This window comes from Cottoperca gobio, chromosome 8, assembly GCF_900634415.1.
Source record: "Cottoperca gobio chromosome 8, fCotGob3.1, whole genome shotgun sequence".
In the NCBI taxonomy this organism is placed as follows: domain Eukaryota; kingdom Metazoa; phylum Chordata; class Actinopteri; order Perciformes; family Bovichtidae; genus Cottoperca; species Cottoperca gobio.
Genome location: NC_041362.1, coordinates 5,781,263 through 5,801,510, shown reverse-complemented (window position 1 = coordinate 5,801,510; position 20,248 = coordinate 5,781,263). Strand labels below are relative to the sequence as shown.

General features: G+C 41.2%; 3 protein-coding genes across 4 annotated transcripts; 2 read left to right on the top strand and 1 right to left on the bottom strand.

Moving 5' to 3' along the window:
* Positions 1-1,900: 1,900 nt before the first annotated feature.
* paqr4a (progestin and adipoQ receptor family member IVa) lies at positions 1,901-9,693 on the bottom strand. Its single transcript, XM_029438334.1, has 3 exons — positions 8,658-9,693; positions 5,883-6,101; positions 1,901-4,904 (listed from the first exon to the last, which is right to left on the bottom strand). The coding sequence occupies exons 1-3, from the start codon at positions 8,929-8,931 to the stop codon at positions 4,471-4,473; spliced, it is 927 nt and encodes a 308-aa protein (XP_029294194.1). The 5' UTR covers positions 8,932-9,693; the 3' UTR covers positions 1,901-4,470.
* A 2,369-nt stretch (positions 9,694-12,062) lies between these two features.
* Positions 12,063-15,650, top strand: LOC115012313 (perforin-1-like). The gene is made up of 5 exons (XM_029437867.1): positions 12,063-12,095; positions 12,455-13,029; positions 13,154-13,292; positions 13,390-13,601; positions 13,976-15,650. Exons 2-5 carry the CDS (start codon positions 12,497-12,499, stop codon positions 14,853-14,855), a joined length of 1,764 nt encoding a protein of 587 aa, XP_029293727.1. The 5' UTR covers positions 12,063-12,095; positions 12,455-12,496; the 3' UTR covers positions 14,856-15,650.
* Positions 15,651-15,990: 340 nt separating this feature from the next.
* On the top strand, positions 15,991-20,129 carry LOC115012866 (perforin-1-like). 2 transcript variants are annotated; one of them, XM_029438727.1, is made up of 5 exons: positions 15,991-16,163; positions 17,335-17,903; positions 18,028-18,166; positions 18,264-18,475; positions 18,850-20,129. In XM_029438727.1, exons 2-5 carry the CDS (start codon positions 17,365-17,367, stop codon positions 19,727-19,729), a joined length of 1,770 nt encoding a protein of 589 aa, XP_029294587.1. In that variant the 5' UTR covers positions 15,991-16,163; positions 17,335-17,364; the 3' UTR covers positions 19,730-20,129. The 2 variants fall into 2 exon arrangements, with proteins under 2 accessions (XP_029294587.1, XP_029294586.1); XM_029438726.1 differs by lacking the exon at positions 15,991-16,163 and having other exon boundaries at positions 17,040-17,903.
* Positions 20,130-20,248: the final 119 nt, after the last annotated feature.

Genomic DNA, 20,248 nt, shown 5'->3' with positions numbered 1-20,248 from the left:
AATGTGCGCCTCCTGCGATTTAGATATCGCACTAGTCCATATTGGGATTTCAATAAAATTCCAATTAAATGTTCAGCTCTAGGTGAGGACCAGCCTCACTTTCCACATTTAAAACTGTGTTCCTAATAAACAAAGAAGTACAAACACACACACACACATACGCCAATAAAAAAACATGGAAGAAAGAGATGGCCTTGAGGCAGTTTTTTAAAAATATAGACTTCAGTTTATTGCACAATCGTTGCTGGAGACTGAGGAGTGTGAGAGTCTGTCTGTTACACAGCACGCTAATGTTGGACAGATGTGTGCAATAACAGCATGGGAATAAAACTGTGTTTGTGCACATTCATTTGTAAGCACACAGACTGGATAGTGAGGCACTCTGGGGATGCAGTCAGCACCCAGTCAGTGCAAAAGGATTTAATGCTTGTATGGGTTCTGCAGGAGAGCTCGTACACTCATGCGAACATACACGGTTTGGAAATATAAATAAAGAATAACTGCAAAGCAAATGCGGACAGTATTACAAGCTGTCAATTGTTTTCCTTTACCTGCAGTATGGCTACAATAATGCCTGCATCAGTGCACATGAACTTTCACTAGATGGAGCCACACTTACTCCTTTGTCAGTTAGAAAATGCCGTGACATTGCAGATATTAATTAATGGTGACAGACAGACCCTCCAGAAAGCTCCCTTAATCCTAAAGGAAAGGGCTTGTCTCATTATCTGTACACATAGACCAGTGTCATTATTAGGATCCACACAATAACAGTAATCAGAATAATCAGAATATAACAATACAGGTAGTCCATTATAAACAGGTCATTGACAGGCTATCCGGCACCTGTGTTATATTAAAAAATGAATTTTGTAATGTTAGTGATGTGTTCATACAGCATGTCATTTTTTTTTTTCATTGAACATACACACAGAAGGACGAAGACCATTTTCTTTGGCCAGGTTCCACCCCTGTAACATGGTTTTCAGAGAAATATTCCACCTTCTTTCTCCCTTCTGTCCAATCTGTTACCCAGTTCATATGAACAGACTGGACAAAGAGGGCAGGTGGAGGTAGATGAAAGTCTCGCAGCCATGTTTCAGACAGCAGAGGTCAGGCCTTAAATGTTACAGCTACTGTTATGGCACCCTGAGAAGTGGGAGACCCAGGATGTTGGAGCGAATCCCTCAGTAACAGCGGATCAGAGAGCTGTTTCAAACCAAAACTAAAATCGACTTCACTGTTACGTATCCTTCGGCTGATAATGCATAGATAGACCAGTGGTAGTCACGAGGTATTCACATGCCCGCCAAGATTCCTCCACAATTGTCACAAATCTTTCTTTCCCACGTTGTCTAAAAAAAAGTGGTTACATAGAAATGATGACCGCATTCTTAGTTAGGGTCACGAAAGGTCAAACAACTCTACATTAGCACTGAAACCAATTTCAGTATTTTTTTTCTCCTGTGTTGCTCACATACATATGGACACAGCTAAGCAAACACACGTCTTGGATATTAATCCGAAGCACCGCACCGAGCCGCGTCTGCTTCCCTCTCTCATAATTCGCTTTGGCTGTGAAAGAGAGCAGCAGCTTGTAAGAGGCAAAACTCCATTTCTTCCTATCCTATATCATCTTTCCGTAACATTTTGTAGTTTGTATCAAAAGAAAATGAATCAGGGTATATTGTTTGCATTGTATGTATATATAATCTACATACATGTATATACATTATTTATATGGACTTTAAATGTTTCAGAATTGTAATTTACTTTAATCCAAAGCCCTTTTTGAGAACAATGAACAGTGCAGTTTATTTGAAAGTGATGTATTGCCTCAGATCTATTCAATCATCTTCCTGGAGTGGTGCCCCCCCCCTCCCACCCCCTCTTACCCACAGTCCTTTCCAGCAGAGTGACATGGCCTGTGGATGGCTACAATGAACAAATGATTATCTAACATTATGAGACATCAGCATCTGTTTTTATAGCGACTTTCATGCATATTTTTTCAGTTTCATTCAATGGCCAATAATACATTAGTTTCAGCTTTTACATTGTACCACAGTCATAGTAGGTAATAATTACTGGGTCAGAGTGAGTCTAGCAGACGTTAAGTATCTGACTCATTATCAAGGAGAGGGGTGAGGTGCGGGGACACGCAGTCTGAGGCTAGTGTATGTGATTAAGACTGTGTGAAATCTTTCTTCACCTATGAGTCAGTGCACCTCAGACGCTGCTAATTTGGCAAAATGAAGCGTGTCTGACAAGATTGAAAACTAGTCAGTGGGCGGCTGTGACTGTTGGCATGGGAAACAAGTGCAATGTCATTAAGAAAGAAAAGTTTGCCTGTGGAAAATGAATCAACCACTAGTCTTGAGCATGAAGAAACAGAGCAACAGTTACTTTTACTCAAGAGTAGTGATTGAAATACCACAGAGGAATACACTGGCAAAACAATCGTGGACATTCACACAGAACTGATACATGAGAAGAGGGGAAAGGGTTCATTCCTGTTTGGTTAGGCCAGCTTAATAAAATAGTATTCCACTTTAAAAAAGACACAAGAGTGTCTAACCTCTAGTCAGGTTTAAAAAGGTGCTGCTCACAGAATACAAATCCAGCTGCAGAGCAAAAGCGGCGCATTTAAATAAGAAAGCATTAATAATGACAATAAAGTGCACCATTCTGTGGCAACAACAACTAACCCTTATAAACCATCAAAGTAAACATCCAAATACATTAAAACCTTTTTCATTCAAGTCCAGAAAGATTGACATCGTCAGAGGAGGGCTGCACACGTTTTAAAAGTCACAGATTGAAACAATGTTTTTCTTCTTGCTGATTATTGTGATTGTTATTGTTAATGGACATGCATAGAGACCAATCTGTTTGTGTTGTGGGGAGAATATATGAGGAGCTTTAAATAAAACTTGATCCTGCACAGCAACAAGGTACACTGTTGAAGCCGCTGGCAGACACACAATGTTACTTGTATCAGCAAATAAATACAAGTGAATAAAAAGTGTAATAAATATAAAAAGTAAATATTACAGCATTTTGTGCATATTGATCCAATAGGAAGGTCATTTACAGTGTAAAGATATTTAATTGTTTAGGAACTTACAATTACAATCAACCTTAAACGTTGGCAATCGTTAAGTGGCAACCCTTAACTTTCAGTGCATCTTGCACGTACATCAGGATCTAATGTACGTTAGCATTTCAGTGTAAAACTTATCATCAGTGTGCCTGTGCTCGTCTGTTCTGTCATTTAAAATAACGCGCAGTCGAAGGCTTTTCTACAGAACAAATGTGCAAAACAGATTTAAACTCAGCACTCAGTGCATAACTTAAAAGTTATAAAACATCTTCCATAAAAGGAAATAGTGGTGACAATCTTCCTTACAATTGGAGTTTATCACAAATGTACAATAATAAATAACTTTGACTTTGCTTATTCCCATGAGCAAAGGTTTGCCGAACAGTAAAGCAACTGAACAACACAGTTTGTAAACCTGTGCACTTTCATTTCTGATAAAAAAAAAAATGCCAGAATTTCAAGTGGCACTGAGTTCAAGTGAAAAACGAAACAGATAACGCTGCACAAATTATTGTAATGTGTGGTCCAAGCCACCTAAAGCAAGTAAACTCATTGCCAACATGCTAGCACAATCAGGAATGAACCCCTAACCCATTTTAATTTCCTCGTCATCTTGTGACAGTAAGGACAAATCAGACCGACACATGATGAAAGAGGCAGTAGCAGAAAACAAGGAAACACGGACAGAACAATCAGTCCAGTAAAACTCGGTCAGTTGGACGTAGTGAAACTCTATGAGTGCTTTGTGCAGCACTTATAGTATGTACATGTAGTATAAAAATATAGGTGTGAGGGTGTCTGAGTGTGTGTGTTGTGTGTGTGTGTGTGTGTGTAATGTGCATGAGATATGGATGTGCTGCATAGGTAGCAACAGTGACATCTGAGAGGACTTGAGCATGTGATATCTTCGAGCCACGGGCTTCAAACTCAGCATTAACCCTTTACTAGCGCCTTTACTTAAGACTCTATACAGTGTTCAATACTCATCATCATTAGGTTTAGTGTTAAAATAGTTCCATTTTGCTGTGTGTGTGTGTGTGTGTGTGTGTGTGTGTGTGTGTGTCCGTATACACTTGTGTGTCCATGTTTACGGAAAGTGACAGAGTCAAAATGCTTGTGCATGTTACTTTACATACTTTTGCCTGCATTCGCACAAAGTACTGAGATGAACGTAGATATGAACATTCTGAGTTTGAGCGCATGAGGTGAACACATGCACGTACAACATATTGTCTCACCTCGCTGCATCAGTTCCCCCAGATTTCCCATTCTTCCCCTTCCCTCAGCAAACACCCCCCTCCCCTCAGCGGTCCTTGAACCTTACATCCCAGTGCTCCGTGTGAGGGGGTGGGGGCAGTAGGGGGGGTTCAGTCTGAGGGACAGTTGTAGCTGTTGATCCACAGCAGGTCGTCCAGCACTCCCCAGTGCAGGTAAAGGATGGAGCCTACCACCAGTACATGCATGATCTGGTGGCTGTTGCACCAGTAGTCAAAGAGGCCCGGGCGGAAGCGCTCTGGGATGCGTGTGATGTTGATGACCCCGCCCAGCACGGCCAGCACATCCATCATGAGGAAGTGCCGTAGCGAGGTGGGGCTGCCGCCACCCATGCCCACCCAGCGCAGCAGGAAGAAGGAGAAGCGGAACAGCGCCTGCCAGGCGAAGGAGCGCAGCCGGCGAACGCTGCTACGAGCTGTGACGGCGCAGTAGATGGCGTGGCTCGACAGCAGGATGTAGACTAACAGGGCCACAGTGCGGATGAACGGGTAGCACAGCAGCGTGCTGTAGACAATGGGCAGTGCCCCTGAGACAAGAGAACACACAAAGGAGAGTCAGCACAGAGATGGAGCGCTGATACCCGACTCAGCAGCAATGTGACGCCGGGTGCAAGCCACAGCGCACAGAGGTCAAAATGTTTGAACAGATTGTGGTGAGCAGCAATCAGATCCTCGAATGTTTAGTCACTGCCTGACTGTGTGAAGTGCAGCACTCAACTCATGTGGAAGTAATGTGGAAGCTCCTTATGAAACTAAGCTTTCTGGAAGAGTAAACTTTGGTGAAATAATGAAATAATAATGTTCAGAAGTCATGTAAATGTAACGTCAGCTGTGGCCAAAAAAAGCGCATTAGTTTGACATTACAAGAAAACAAGAGAGGTGTAAAGACACAAAGAGCTGGACGACAGAGAAACCGGCGAAATTGAAGAAGACAGACAAGAAGTAAACACTAATGGGATCACGGTAAGAGCCAAGGCGGCGATTACAGACGGATTACTGGAAAGAAAATGTGAACAGACTTTGACAGTTACGGAGCAGAAAACCTCAGTGCTGCTCATTTTATACATCTGTTCAAAATCCTTCTTGACTGCCAGTTACACAGCAATTAAAAGGTTGACATAATATAAATTGCTAATCTTCAGAAGGATGCAGAGTCACGCTGCTATCGCCGCAGTTCCAACCGTAATCTGACGGATTATATGTGTCAAATGATTGATTAATTTAGTAAGTAGCCAGGTAATAAGCGGAGTGATTCAAGACCCCCCCACTGATTGCACTACTACAGTCAGCATGAACAGATCAATAATCATTTGAGAACTTGGATCATCGCTTATATTGGCCAATTAACTCAGTAGTCAAATATGCTCTGACAGATCAGTGCTGGTACACCAAGCAAACACTCCCATGGTCAATGATTGACAACCAATCAAGGAAAGTTCCACCCTGATAATAAGTAAACAAAGAATCCAAAATGATTAACAGTGAAAGAAATCTGTTGAGTTTACCCAACGTGTTGATCATGCAGATTCCACACACGTCGAGTTTGAGGAGGGTGTGGTAGACGGGCTCGCCTCCCTCGTGATTCATGAAGAGATGGTAGAGCACGGAGCCCAGCTGGGGTGACAGGCAAGCCAGGAAGTGCACCACACCCAACCAGGTGACGCTGATCTGAGACCAGGGGATGTTGAGCGGCAGCAGCACCAGGAAGCAAACCAAAGGAATGCCTGGAGAAACAGACAGAGCAGGTTGTTAGAGGAGGTTTTACATGATCTGTAATCAAAGCTCATGAGAAGCTTCGGTCAAGGCTCAACACAAACCCTTTGTTGCACTCAGCGTCATGTACTTAACAAATCTAGTTTACTCTTTGTGCAATCCTTTTTCAATGTCTTCTGAACATGATTACATATTGTTGGCAATAAAATGTGTAAAGCAACATCTCTTGAATGATTATTTGAACTGTACAATAATGAGTGACCGCGAAGGGCTTCCAACTGTGCTGAGTGTGTGCACACACCAGCAAGAATAATGTGGAGCAGAGCGGAAATCTACATGACTGGCACAAACGTATCATTGTTACCCTTTGAGGCAAAGACAAAGCTCCTACTAAATTCTTATTTTGATGCATCGGCGGGCCATATTTCAAATGGCTACATAGCTCTAATGTAAGTTTCCCTATTGGGCAAGAGAGAGGCGTTCACTGCCATGTGAGCAAAAATCCAGACCTTGAAATGTAATCCACGTACAGTTGTTCCGATCATTTATCACTCTGTGGCACACATATTTGCACGCCATTCCCTTTTTTTTTGCTCACACTGCCTTTCCCAATGTCAAGGCATTTGTCCCGGCCAGGTGATACAGGCAATGTGTTCTACTGTAACACATCTATTTTAAGTGTGTTATCTCCGCTCCTCCCCCCACTCGCCCTGAGCCGACCGGCCCAGCTCAGTCCCACTCAGGGTTGAATACAGTAGAGAGGACCTCCTCTGAACTGTCTGGGAGCTGAGCTGCGGGCAGGATGTTTTCAGTGTACCAGCTCATGAAACCTATATGAAGTGTACATATAAACACAATAAAATGTGTTCCATCTCAGCTACAAGCAGAGCTCTGCATCTTCTCTTCTACATTTGGACAACTGGACAAAAGCTCATTGGCTTAAACATCACTGCCTTACATAGGCAATGATGTTAAGGGTGTATGTGAGGCCACATGCTCAGCTGACGTCACAGGAGTGTAATAAAGTTGCACAGGGCCACTTCCCTGATGATCACTGCTGCAGTTTATTATGTGACTGCTGGCAGTTAGAAGTGAAATGATGACCTTCAGAAGGAGGAAGTTTTCAGAGTCTCAGAAGTGAAAACACAGATGAGGTACTGCGCTCTCTTACGGCTGTAGGATGTGTTTTTTTTAATGGTAGTAATAAGAGGTCAAGCTACTGTTTGCCATGCTATTGGCGGTCTAATCATATCAGCCAACACGTCAGTCTCACCTCTGGCTGCACAGATAAACACATTACTGCAATTAATTTTGTCTTGCCCAACCTGTTAAAGGAAGGGCATATTGTTGTGTAACCACGACATGTTGGACGGGATGATCAGAGACGAGCGAACGAATCGTCATCAAAACAAACTGTCAAAACGTGCAGGGGTCAAGCAAGTAGCGTTGACAAGTCTGCCCGAGTCAGGCAGCTGTGCTTCTTCTCTCTCTGTACTGAGGGCAGACTGCCGCTATAGTGGCTCATTATTCATCCTAGACTGGACGGGCCAGCGCTAGTCAGTTAGCGCGATCATTTCAGACGCATCACATAGACGTCTTCACATTCTGTTGATGTTAGTTCATGGTATTAATGTTTTCAAGTTTAAATTCTGGCATATTTTCCTCATTGAACCATTAATGTGGAAGCATTTACACTAACTGTTTTACTGCTGGTTGAGCTGGAGCAAATGTTAACTACATTATAGAGCTGCAACAATTCATCTATTAATCGATAAGTCCAGAAACAGAAAACAATAAATCGGCAACAACTTTGACAATTCATCGTTTTAAAGGTTCTCCAGTTCAAGCTTCTCACATGAGAGAATTTGCTGCTTTTGTTTTTAAAATATCATTGATCTCTGAATATCTTTGGGCTGCTGCTCGGACAAAACAAGACATTAGACACACACACTTTGAGCTCTGGGAAGTTGTGGTTGGAATTTGTCCCACTATTCTTTTATGTTTCATGGACTAAAAGACATTGATATCAAAATATGCCTGAAAATAGTTGCAGCCCTTCTATATTATACACTGTTGGGTTGTTTGATCTTTATTAATATGTCATCAAATCATAATCTCAACTAGTAACTAACTACATCTGTCTAATACATTTAGTGGATTAAAACTACACTATATCCCTCTAAAATGTAACATAAATACTCAAGTTAACAGTACAAATGCCACCAAAACCAACCTGCTATCACCCTCAAATGGATTGACAGGTATGTTAATACATGGACAAACACTGTGCAATTTCTTGTTGCTATAGAAATATAGTTTATTATTAATAATAATAACATTTTCAAATATGAATATGAATTAAACTCAAACGCAAATGTGGGGTTTAGCTCGTGTATGCCTTCCTGCATGCAAATTGCCCATGCTTCAGTGCAGTGCCTGGCTTAGCATCCTTCCACAGGTAGAGTATCAGTACTGCTGTGGGTTAATACTCAAAGTCACAGAAATCTCACCTGCTGACTAAGCAGCTCGTGCAGCTCATGCAGCTCGTGCAGGATTGTTGTACTCACCGTGAGTGTATATGTTTCCAAGTTCATTGTGCAGGTAAAACAAGCTTCTTATGCAGTCTTGCACAGAGGAGCTTGGCCGGTATCCTGTTAGGACGTATTTGTTAAACTGAAGATGAGGGGGTGAACTCGCCCAGTCCAGCAGCCTGGGTCCATTTAAATATGCCATAGCAAACAAGACCGTTAAAAGGACGCCGCCAAAAAAGTAAAAAACAGACTGTACACCTATATACACATTTAATAAGATTATTGCAACTAAAACCTTATGGGATACCATTGGTGTTGTTGAGGGTTTCTATATTGTGCTATTAGCCTCCTAGCTTTGGCGCTAGTCTCTCAGCACTACCCGGTTATCAGCGCCGTCGCTGCTCGCTGTGAACCGCCGGTACCGGTGTGAGTGTCATCCGCAAGGCTGGAGACAGACACGGCCAGCCACGTACATGGTGCGAGCTCGGGACGTTCATTACACCTGGCATCTAAAACATGTCTGTGCAGCACCTATGTTCCAAAGAGGCAAAATGTTCCTCGTCATGTTAAAGCCACTTCCTTGTTAGTTAGCATTGTGGTGCTGCAGCAGCAGGACGGGTTTGAACGCGTCCCAGGCGGCAGGGATGCTGTGCGAGCCGCGCGTCCATCCAACTCCAGATGATGCTAGCTTGATCCTAGCGGTCAGATTTTGCAATAGAGGACTAGCAGGTCATACCTTTAGTTTAATGAAAGCAAACTGGCGCCAAATTCTCGGGTCAGATCCGTTTGATCCTGACTAGCTTTCGTAACGCTATTTAAAAAAAACCCAGATGAGATCCGTGATTCTGGAGCAGAGATTGTGGGAAGGACTGCGGGCTAGCAAGCCGGGCAAGTCGGCTACCGATGTCCTGTGACTGGAGATGAGGACGCAGATATTTGAGCCGGGTGACTCCAAACACACGCGGTCCGGTCCGTGAAGCATATATTGACTTTCTTCAACATCTGCTTCACACAATTGCTTCCCAACATTATTTCAGGCTGGCTGTATTCCTTGAAATGCGGATTCTTCCCTGGCGGCCTTTAAGTCCCCTGCATCGCCTTTTACACAACTGTCAAGCTACATGGAACAACAACGACGACACTTCCGCTCATTGATTTCAAAATAAAATCGGCACGTATGAACGTGCTAAAATGTTCAGCGCAATCCTGAAAGAGAAGACACATGATCTCTCTGTAATTATAAGGTCTTAACACTAGAACATTTGTTTATTCAGTGTTTACATGTGACAATGTTTTGAGCTTTTCAGTTGGATCTTAAAACATATTTTGTAAGGAAATCGTACATAAGGAACACGATTTATTATTAATACTTTATTATTGTACTATATATACAATCCTTATTTCTCCAGCAATGAACAATATGTTTAATTTGGTCATTATTTAGCCACATTTTTTCCTTTATAAAAATAAATTATTGTAGAAATTATCATTTTATATTATATTCTTGAAACACTCTCACATTTAAAAATCTGAAATAAAAACTATTCATTTATTCAAACTTTTCAATACTATACCTGATTATAATGATATTGTCTTAAAAATAATAAATACTTTTATAAATCAGTATAAAAGGTTTTAAAAAATTAAACAATAACTGTACTTGGTGGCACTTGATTTCTTATCATGGATGTGTTTGTGCTTAAAACATTGAAGGCTGTGTAGCAAGACCCTTAAAATGACTATTATTATATATTTTTATATTATTTTCACACAGGTGTTGAAGCAATGAGATCTCCTGCACCATATAAAGATGGATGACAGTAAAGTATCTCTTATCTTCTTATGTGTACATTGTGCATGACCCATTTTAACTGGTGTGTATTCTCTAACACATTTGCAATTAACCAAATTACCCAAACAAACAGACGCAGAGTGAACCTCGGACCTTTTCTGGGACCACTTGAAACTTTCAATAAACTGGTATAATTTATATAAAGATTGTATTTTATTTTGAAGGCGAATTGTTTTAACTTCTGGTCTTATTCTGTTTCACTGGGACTAGTTTCGTGCTGCTTGGCGGCACTGGCAGTAAATGCCGACACTGATTTGAGCCGCAGCTGCCTTCAAAACAGCCGGAAATATTGTAGTTACCACCTAAACTCACATAATTAACAGAAATAGCATTATAATTATGTGTGAGTTAATATTGATAACAAATATGTGGATTACAGTAGAAAAAAGTGTTTTCCTTCTATAGTGATATTAAATTTAAGATAAGAAATTGAAGTCAGCCCTTCAATTATGTGTCTAAAGGCCTAGACAAAAACTATGATTATACCAGAGAAACTAAATTATATTTAGATTTTACAATATGCATATACATTATATGAGTCTCAGATTCTAATCATGAGAAAATCTGTTGCAGTTGCATAAATGAGTCACTATCGAGACACATGATATACTGTATGCTTCACAATAAAACATTTGAAACATAAAATCAATACCTGCACTTGGATTAAGATTTTTCCGAGGCGCACTTGAAGGCAGCAGGTGACACGCTGTAATCCTCTAATAGGAGAGAATTGAGGATTTGAGGATGAATCACGCCACCTCACCTCTCACCCCTTGAGCTGCTCGGACCTGATGACATGTAGCCGCCTACAACCGCATCTCTGTGGCCCTGTGACGAACAAGACCCCCCCCCCCCCCCCCCCCCCCCACCCCCCTCACTCTCGACAACCCACACAACCACATATAATAAACATGTGATTAACAGTAAAGAATAAATTCTACAGAAAGTGGGGAGTATCTAACTTTATATAGCCTCTATATATTTTAGATATTTAAAATGTATAAATCGATGCATTTATAATTTTTCATTAATTCTTTTTTGTTGCCTTATCTGTAATATATATATATTATATTCTGTTCATATATATATATATATATATATATTATATTTTGCCTAATTTTTGCAAATGTTCATACTGTTTTATTACTGTATATACTCGTAGCATATTCATATCTACCCTAATGTTCATTATTATTATTATTGTTATTATTAATGTATATATATCTATATATACATAACTATGTACTGCTTTTTGTAAATTTCAGTATTTACATCTGAAACATCCCGCTTTTCTCAAAATGGCTCACTAAAATGTGATCTCAGTGCATCATATACGACTACAAAACTAACATTTAGCTTGTGATAGTCTTGAGAAATTGACCGTAAGTGTCACTGTCTCCTCTGCACACCTAACATGGCCACAGTCCACCACCACTTGAGAAAATGTAAAGGTTCACTCATCTGTGAAAGCACTTTTCTTTCCACCCCCTATGTTCTCTCAACGACCACTATCACCTCACTCCCCATCGCATCCTGCCCTTCCTCCTTGTCTATAAAAACAAGTACTGATTTTGATGCGCACACTCGGATTCACACATATAGTGTGTACGTGTCGGACAAAGGTGAGTGACATCTATGCTGATTTGCTCATTTTGAAATATTCTCAAACTTTATTTGACAATACATAACCTTCAGGAGTCCGTCTAGAGTCTCCCTCCTTGATAGGAACAATCTTTATCAATGTTTTGTCCAGTCTTTGTAGGTTTCAGCTAGTCTTCAGGTTAGTTTCAAGCTTTACAGATGGCTATAAGATAGTGTGAACCAGAGGGATCCAGAGAGGGTTTCTTTAAGAGGGGGTAAATAATAAGTTGAAGGCAAAAATATCGGTAGACAGTGTGGAATGATAACCTTTACCAGCAACTAGTGATGTTGTAATGAACTGCGTCACTTGCTCATGAATCTTTTATTTTTTATTTTTCAGGAGAAACCATCAGTTTGCATCATCACCAAACCAAACAGTACCATGTTTCTGTTGAATATGTGCGTCTATGCCGGCCTCCTGCTGTCCCTCCCTCAGTGTACGTATCCAGCGTGCACAGAGGGGACACCCAGGCAGTGTGTGGATGCAGAATTTGCTCCGGGTACCAATATGGCCGGGGAAGGCTTTGATATCACCAAAATGGAACGTAAGGGAGCCTTTGTGCTCGACATGAATCAGTGGAAGCACAAGGACAAAACATGCATCCTGTGCAGCAACCCCTACATGGAGAACAAAAAGCAAAAGCTCCCCTTGTCAGTGGTGGACTGGATACCAAAGCAGTCCTGCAGCATGAAAGTGTCCAGTACGCTCCACCGATCCAGTGAGTCTCTGGTCAGTTCCAGCTCCTCTTCTGTGGAGAACAACTGGAAGGTCAATCTTGATGTTAATGTGGGTCTTAAAAGCGCCTCATTGATGCTCGCTGGCACTCATTCTAAATTGGCCGAATACTCCATGGAGAAAACTAAGAATGACAAGTTCAGCTTCACAAGCCAAAGCATGTCCTGTGAGTACTACAGGTGAGAGGATGAGGGCTGGGGCGAAACCTTTCTACACACACTTTCCTAGCTTTGAAAATGAATGCAATACTTTTCTGCACTTGATTCATATTGCACCTTTTTTGTCTGGTCTCACTGCAAACAGCTACAGAGTGTCCAGCGCTCCCAAGTTGCACAGAGAATTTAAAAAAGCAGTGAAACAGCTCCCTAAAATCTACAGCCCTGAATACAAGCAACAATTTTACAAACTGATTGACAACTTTGGCACCCATTACATCACCAAGGTGAAGTAAACTTATGGAAAATATAAGCAATTTCAAATTATTTAGAACAAAGTAATACATTTGCTTATGCAGTTTGTGTATAAATATATAATTCCAGGTGAAAATGGGAGGAAGTGTTCAATCTGTGACGAGCATCAGGCAGTGCCAGGCTAGTCTGCAGGGCATCAGCACGGAGGATGTGCAGATGTGCCTGGATGTTGAGGCGTCCGCCAGCATCAGAGTTACGATAAAAACTGAAGCAAAACACTGCCAGAAGGACCTTGAGAAGATGGACAGTAAATCATCCTTCAACAGCCTCTTCAACGACAGGTATTTTCTAATATAATTTATCATGTTTTTCTTTTTTAGCCTGCAACAAACGTTTATTTTCATTATCGATTCACCTGCCGAAGGTGATGTCTTTAATGTTCTTGTCTTGTCAGTCCAAAATCCAAAGATATTCAGTCTAATATGATATAAAACATGGCTGAAAACATAATTTTCTGCCATTTTTGCTCCTATAATATACTTTTTCATCTATTAATCGATTATCAAAATAGTTGGCGATCATTTTTCTGTTGATTGACTAATTGACTAGTATTTGCTTCCCTAATTTATCTACATACTTTGACTGTACACACTCAAATAAATGATTATTTTTAGCACCAGAAAAACCACATGGGTATCAACTCTCTCCTTCGCAGGTTCACAGAAATAAAGGGGGGCCATACGACGGAGCCAGACCTTCTCTTCTCTGCTGACAAAAATCCATCAGCCTACAAAGATTGGCTGAACTCACTACCACAGAACCCAGACATAGTCTCGTATTCCCTGGACTCGCTTCATGAGTTACTGCCTACTAACACCCCTGACCGGAAGAACCTGCGCTCAGCCATTAGCCATTACATCCTGGAGAAAGCCCTGTTGAAGAACTGCAGTGACCGCTGTCAGGCCGGCATCAAGAGCGACCCAAGGGATACCTGCGTGTGCCAATGCCACAATGACCCCGCTGTAAACCAAGACTGCTGCCCGACCCGTAAGGGCATGGCACGGGTCATCATCACTGTACGACGAGCTACTGGACTTTGGGGAGACCACAGCACAGACACGGACGGCTACGTCAAGGTGTTTTTTAGCAAGCAGATAACCCAGCGTACCCCTGTCATTTACAACAACAACTACCCACACTGGGCCACGGTCTTCGACCTGGGTACTCAGGATTTGTCCTCAGGACATAAAGTGAGATTTGAAGTGTGGGATCAGGACAACAACTGGGATGACGACCTGTTGGGAGAATGTGAGCAAGTTCTGTCTGCTGGAGTCAAGGAGGATCTCTGTAACCTGCAACATGGCCAGCTGTTCTACAAACTGGAGGTGAAATGTGCTCCGAGTCTGAGTGGAGGTTTATGCCAGGACTATAAAGCTTCGCCTATGAGTCAAAGTCTGAAGGGGCTGTATGTGTCCCGTCATGCACACCCTGTTCCAAAAGCCATTCTGTTAAAGATGGGTGTGTTTGTGAACGAGACGAGCGCACAGAGAAACCAGAGTGTCACTGCGGACACTCAAAGGTTTGATGTGATATAACACATGTTTGGCTTCACTGATGCTTAAATTCGAAGGATTAGCAACATTTCTTTTATTGTATTAATACGGTTAATCTAAGCATCTTCCATAACCGTCCTCACAAATCTTTAGTGATCAGTTAGGGAAGAATTGACGATGTGTTGACAAAGTGGCTACAACTCACTATCATAAAAAACTTTCCTTATATATTTTGTGTTCAGTTTAATCTACATTAAGGTTATCTTGTAGTAAAAATAAAAATAGATTTGTGTTTGACAAAAGACTATTGTTATTATAGCCGAGATAGAAAATATACTTTCCTATATCTGCATATTTGCACCAGATAGTCTCATTATACCGGAGACACCGGTCTGCTCTTTAGCAGGTCAGCAAAGCATATCCCGCTGGTCATCTTAATGCTCCTGCAGTTGTTAAAAGTTTAGTTTGATTCAATACCACTTTTACTACCTTATTTCTGTTTATCAGTGCATTTTTATAAAGCATTTTATTGTTTCTATATGAGCATTTCTACCGTGTACTAGAGTTTTATTTACATTTCAATCACATTATCGCCTCGTTGATGTTTGACATAAGAGAAGTGAATAGATCAATAAAGCTGTTGGTTTAGATCACACATGCAGAGTCTGCTACACATGTGATGCCATCATATCAATGTTTTCTATATTTTATTATCAGTTCAATTCTCTCCTACCATTGATTGTTTTTTGTTATCTGTAATTGAATGCCATTTTTTTCTGTTCATTTCAAACATGTTCAATTCTTTACCTTTCAATAAACTTATATAAATGACTTTTATTATGTTAAAATAGTACGTACTTGTGTTTATATGGGTGTAAGTTGTTTGTGTAAATTAATTTATACAATTTTTCTTTACTGAAACAAGCCCAATTCTTTTCACAGGGCTAACTAAGCATCTTATCCACACTTATACAACTATTACGTTGCTTTGTAGGTGATAAACTTAAGAAATGGATCATTGGAGTGTGACAGTCTGTGCTCTTTCAGAGTATAGCCACAGCCCATCACCACTTCAGAGAAATGATAGGTTTGTGGTTTCTGGTTCGTTATTGACTGGAAAGCCGGCCCTACTCTCATGTTGTCACTATCTGTTTGAGTGTTTCTATAGCCCACCCGTTCCTACCTCTCAGTGCTAGAGCTGCTCAACATCGATGAAACTGTCAAATCACTTTTTCCCCTGCTCTCTGACAACCACGGTCCCCTCCTTACCTTGCTTTTTTGACTTTTAAATGCAAAGCACTGACAATTATGCTCACAGTCAGTTTCCCAGCGTGAACAGGCAAGACGAAGGTGAGTGTAAGCAGACGCATTCATACTGAAATCTTCTTTCCCTTGAGGGTTATTTAGTATTGTGTTCCGGTAAACTGTTTATTGCTGTATCATCGAGTAATTCTATTGTATAGTTTGGTTTTGTTATATTTGTAGGCGCAGTAGTTTCAAACGTTCAGGAAGCTATTTAGCTGCAAGTCAAGTCCATTTATTTATAGAGCAAATACTGACAAAGCAATCGTGTAGTCGTGATCGTTGTGGAGACTAAGATGCCGTTGTAATAAGATTGGTCTGAAGGCAGGATTTTAAATATGGCGATGGACTATGAAGGCCTGACAGTGAGGGCTAAATGTCCCACAGTCTGGGGGGCAACAGTGGAAAATGTTTGATCACCTTGAGAGTTTGACTAAGAGTGTAGAAGGGAGAGTCGTTGATCACAACATCTAAGAAGTCTAAAGTTACAGTAGGGGCTAAAGAGATCTATAAGATACACTTTTTAAAAGCCATGCAGTGCTTGAAAGACAATAAAAAACATCTTTAAATCAACTATATACATCATTTATCTCTCTTTTTGTCACCAGTGAGGAGATTCTTGACACACTGCAGATAAGGAAAGGATGACTGGCTGACTCACATAAAGAAAGTTACGATGCTAGGACATAGAAACATGTAAAACACTCTCCTGATCTCCAGAAGACAGATGACATAAAAGCTTCTACTACTGACAGTTTATCACATTTTAAGGCAAATTCAAACGAGACACTTAAACCATTTCATACTCTCATTTAGCCGTATAACTTGTTTGTGGTCATCCAGTGATTGACCCCTTGTGGCAAACAAGAAAGGTCTTAAACGTGCCCGACCAAGTGTTCTGGTAACACACACATTGGGTGTTTCCTTTAGGCCAAACAAACAGCATTGAATTAATTATTTTCCTAATAAAACATTCACAAAAAAAAGCATTTGGGATGTTTTTTATAAGCAAACCCAAATGAAAGCGTATTAAAAATGTCCTAAAATAGGGCCTTGAGGTACACCACAAGAGCAAGAAGAAAGGAAGATAAAGAGTTATTTCTCCAAAGTGAAACTGATCTATTGTGCAGATAAAACTCACACTGAATATGAACCACATGATAGAAGTGGTGTACTAATGAACTGCTTCACCTGCTTATCAATCATGTTTCTTTTTCAGGAGAAACCATCAGTTTGCATCATCACCTTCATGTTCATGTTTCTGTTGAATATGTGCGTCTATGCCAGCCTCCTGCTGTCCCTCCCTCAGTGTACGTATCCAGCGTGCACAGAGGGGACACCCAGGCAGTGTGTGGATGCAGAATTTGCTCCGGGTACCAATATGGCCGGGGAAGGCTTTGATATCACCAAAATGGAACGTAAGGGAGCCTTTGTGCTCGACATGAATCAGTGGAAGCACAAGGACAAAACATGCATCCTGTGCAGCAACCCCTACATGGAGAACAAAAAGCAAAAGCTCCCCTTGTCAGTGGTGGACTGGATACCAAAGCAGTCCTGCAGCATGAAAGTGTCCAGTACGCTCCACCGATCCAGTGAGTCTCTGGTCAGTTCCAGCTCCTCTTCTGTGGAGAACAACTGGAAGGTCAATCTTGATGTTAATGTGGGTCTTAAAAGCGCCTCATTGATGCTCGCTGGCACTCATTCTAAATTGGCCGAATACTCCATGGAGAAAACTAAGAATGACAAGTTCAGCTTCACAAGCCAAAGCATGTCCTGTGAGTACTACAGGTGAGAGGATGAGGGCTGGGGCGAAACCTTTCTACACACACTTTCCTAGCTTTGAAAATGAATGCAATACTTTTCTGCACTTGATTCATATTGCACCTTTTTTGTCTGGTCTCACTGCAAACAGCTACAGAGTGTCCAGCGCTCCCAAGTTGCACAGAGAATTTAAAAAAGCAGTGAAACAGCTCCCTAAAATCTACAGCCCTGAATACAAGCAACGATTTTACAAACTGATTGACAACTTTGGCACCCATTACATCACCAAGGTGAAGTAAACTTATGGAAAATATAAGCAATTTCAAATTATTTAGAACAAAGTAATACATTTGCTTATGCAGTTTGTGTATAAATATATAATTCCAGGTGAAAATGGGAGGAAGTGTTCAATCTGTGACGAGCATCAGGCAGTGCCAGGCTAGTCTGCAGGGCATCAGCACGGAGGATGTGCAGATGTGCCTGGATGTTGAGGCGTCCGCCAGCATCAGAGTTACGATAAAAACTGAAGCAAAACACTGCCAGAAGGACCTTGAGAAGATGGACAGTAAATCATCCTTCAACAGCCTCTTCAACGACAGGTATTTTCTAATATAATTTATCATGTTTTTCTTTTTTAGCCTGCAACAAACGTTTATTTTCATTATCGATTCACCTGCCGAAGGTGATGTCTTTAATGTTCTTGTCTTGTCAGTCCAAAATCCAAAGATATTCAGTCTAATATGATATAAAACATGGCTGAAAACATAATTTTCTGCCATTTTTGCTCCTATAATATACTTTTTCATCTATTAATCGATTATCAAAATAGTTGGCGATCATTTTTCTGTTGATTGACTAATTGACTAGTATTTGCTTCCCTAATTTATCTACATACTTTGACTGTACACACTCAAATAAATGATTATTTTTAGCACCAGAAAAACCACATGGGTATCAACTCTCTCCTTCGCAGGTTCACAGAAATAAAGGGGGGCCATACGACGGAGCCAGACCTTCTCTTCTCTGCTGACAAAAATCCATCAGCCTACAAAGATTGGCTGAACTCACTACCACAGAACCCAGACATAGTCTCGTATTCCCTGGACTCGCTTCATGAGTTACTGCCTACTAACACCCCTGACCGGAAGAACCTGCGCTCAGCCATTAGCCATTACATCCTGGAGAAAGCCCTGTTGAAGAACTGCAGTGACCGCTGTCAGGCCGGCATCAAGAGCGACCCAAGGGATACCTGCGTGTGCCAATGCCACAATGACCCCGCTGTAAACCAAGACTGCTGCCCGACCCGTAAGGGCATGGCACGGGTCATCATCACTGTACGACGAGCTGCTGGACTTTGGGGAGACCACAGCACAGCCACGGACGGCTACGTCAAGGTGTTTTTTAGCAAGCAGATAACCCGGCGTACCCCTGTCATTTACAACAACAACTACCCACACTGGGCCACGGTCTTCGACCTGGGTACTCAGGATTTGTCCTCAGGACATAAAGTGAGATTTGAAGTGTGGGATCAGGACAACAACTGGGATGACGACCTGTTGGGAGAATGTGAGCAAGTTCTGTCTGCTGGAGTCAAGGAGGATCTCTGTAACCTGCAACATGGCCAGCTGTTCTACAAACTGGAGGTGAAATGTGCTCCGAGTCTGAGTGGAGGTTTATGCCAGGACTATAAAGCTTCGCCTATGAGTCAAAGTCTGAAGGGGCTGTATGTGTCCCGTCATGCACACCCTGTTCCAAAAGCCATTCTGTTAAAGATGGGTGTGTTTGTGAACGAGACGAGCGCACAGAGAAACCAGAGTGTCACTGCGGACACTCAAAGGTTTGATGTGATATAACACATGTTTGGCTTCACTGATGCTTATACAGCAATATTACTCTTTCTATTAGGTGTAAGCAAAACCCTGACATCACTCATTAAATCCCAAATTTACACAAAGAATGAGAAGTATGTTTGTTGGGGAAGAATGTTTTATATGTTGACAAAGCGGTTTCAACTCAATTATGGCAAAAGTTCCTTATATCTGGTATGTTCAGTATTCAAAGACAAGATAATTTGGTTGTTTTTATATACTGTGTATTTCTGTATCTGTGTATTTCTGTATCTGTGTATTTCTGTATCTGTAACATCTATAACATGTACTGGTGTGTTTTATACATTTTTATTTTGTCATTATTTAGCGTATTTGTGACATGATGTCTGTTTATCCAGAATAAAAGCATAATATCTTAACTGTTCGTAGTATTTGATGTTTCATCTCAATACATTTAGTTTTCATTTCAGTGTTTCAGAGAAAGGAAGTGGTAACACTTCCTGTGTACGGATGAGGCTTTGCCAACCGCTATTACACAGAACA

Coding starts and splice junctions, on each gene's coding strand:
- paqr4a (XM_029438334.1), bottom strand. CDS start 8,931: ATGGTATCCCATAAGGTTTTAGTTGCAATAATCTTATTAAATGTGTAT. Junction 6,102..8,657: donor TGGAAACATATACACTCACG/GTGAGTACAACA, acceptor CTGTTTCTCCAG/GCATTCCTTTGGTTTGCTTC. Junction 4,905..5,882: donor CTGCATGATCAACACGTTGG/GTAAACTCAACA, acceptor CTCTTGTCTCAG/GGGCACTGCCCATTGTCTAC.
- LOC115012313 (XM_029437867.1), top strand. CDS start 12,497: ATGTTTCTGTTGAATATGTGCGTCTATGCCGGCCTCCTGCTGTCCCTC. Junction 13,030..13,153: donor ATGTCCTGTGAGTACTACAG/GTGAGAGGATGA, acceptor CACTGCAAACAG/CTACAGAGTGTCCAGCGCTC. Junction 13,293..13,389: donor GCACCCATTACATCACCAAG/GTGAAGTAAACT, acceptor ATATAATTCCAG/GTGAAAATGGGAGGAAGTGT.
- LOC115012866 (XM_029438726.1), top strand. CDS start 17,293: ATGAACTGCTTCACCTGCTTATCAATCATGTTTCTTTTTCAGGAGAAA. Junction 17,904..18,027: donor ATGTCCTGTGAGTACTACAG/GTGAGAGGATGA, acceptor CACTGCAAACAG/CTACAGAGTGTCCAGCGCTC. Junction 18,476..18,849: donor AACAGCCTCTTCAACGACAG/GTATTTTCTAAT, acceptor TCTCCTTCGCAG/GTTCACAGAAATAAAGGGGG.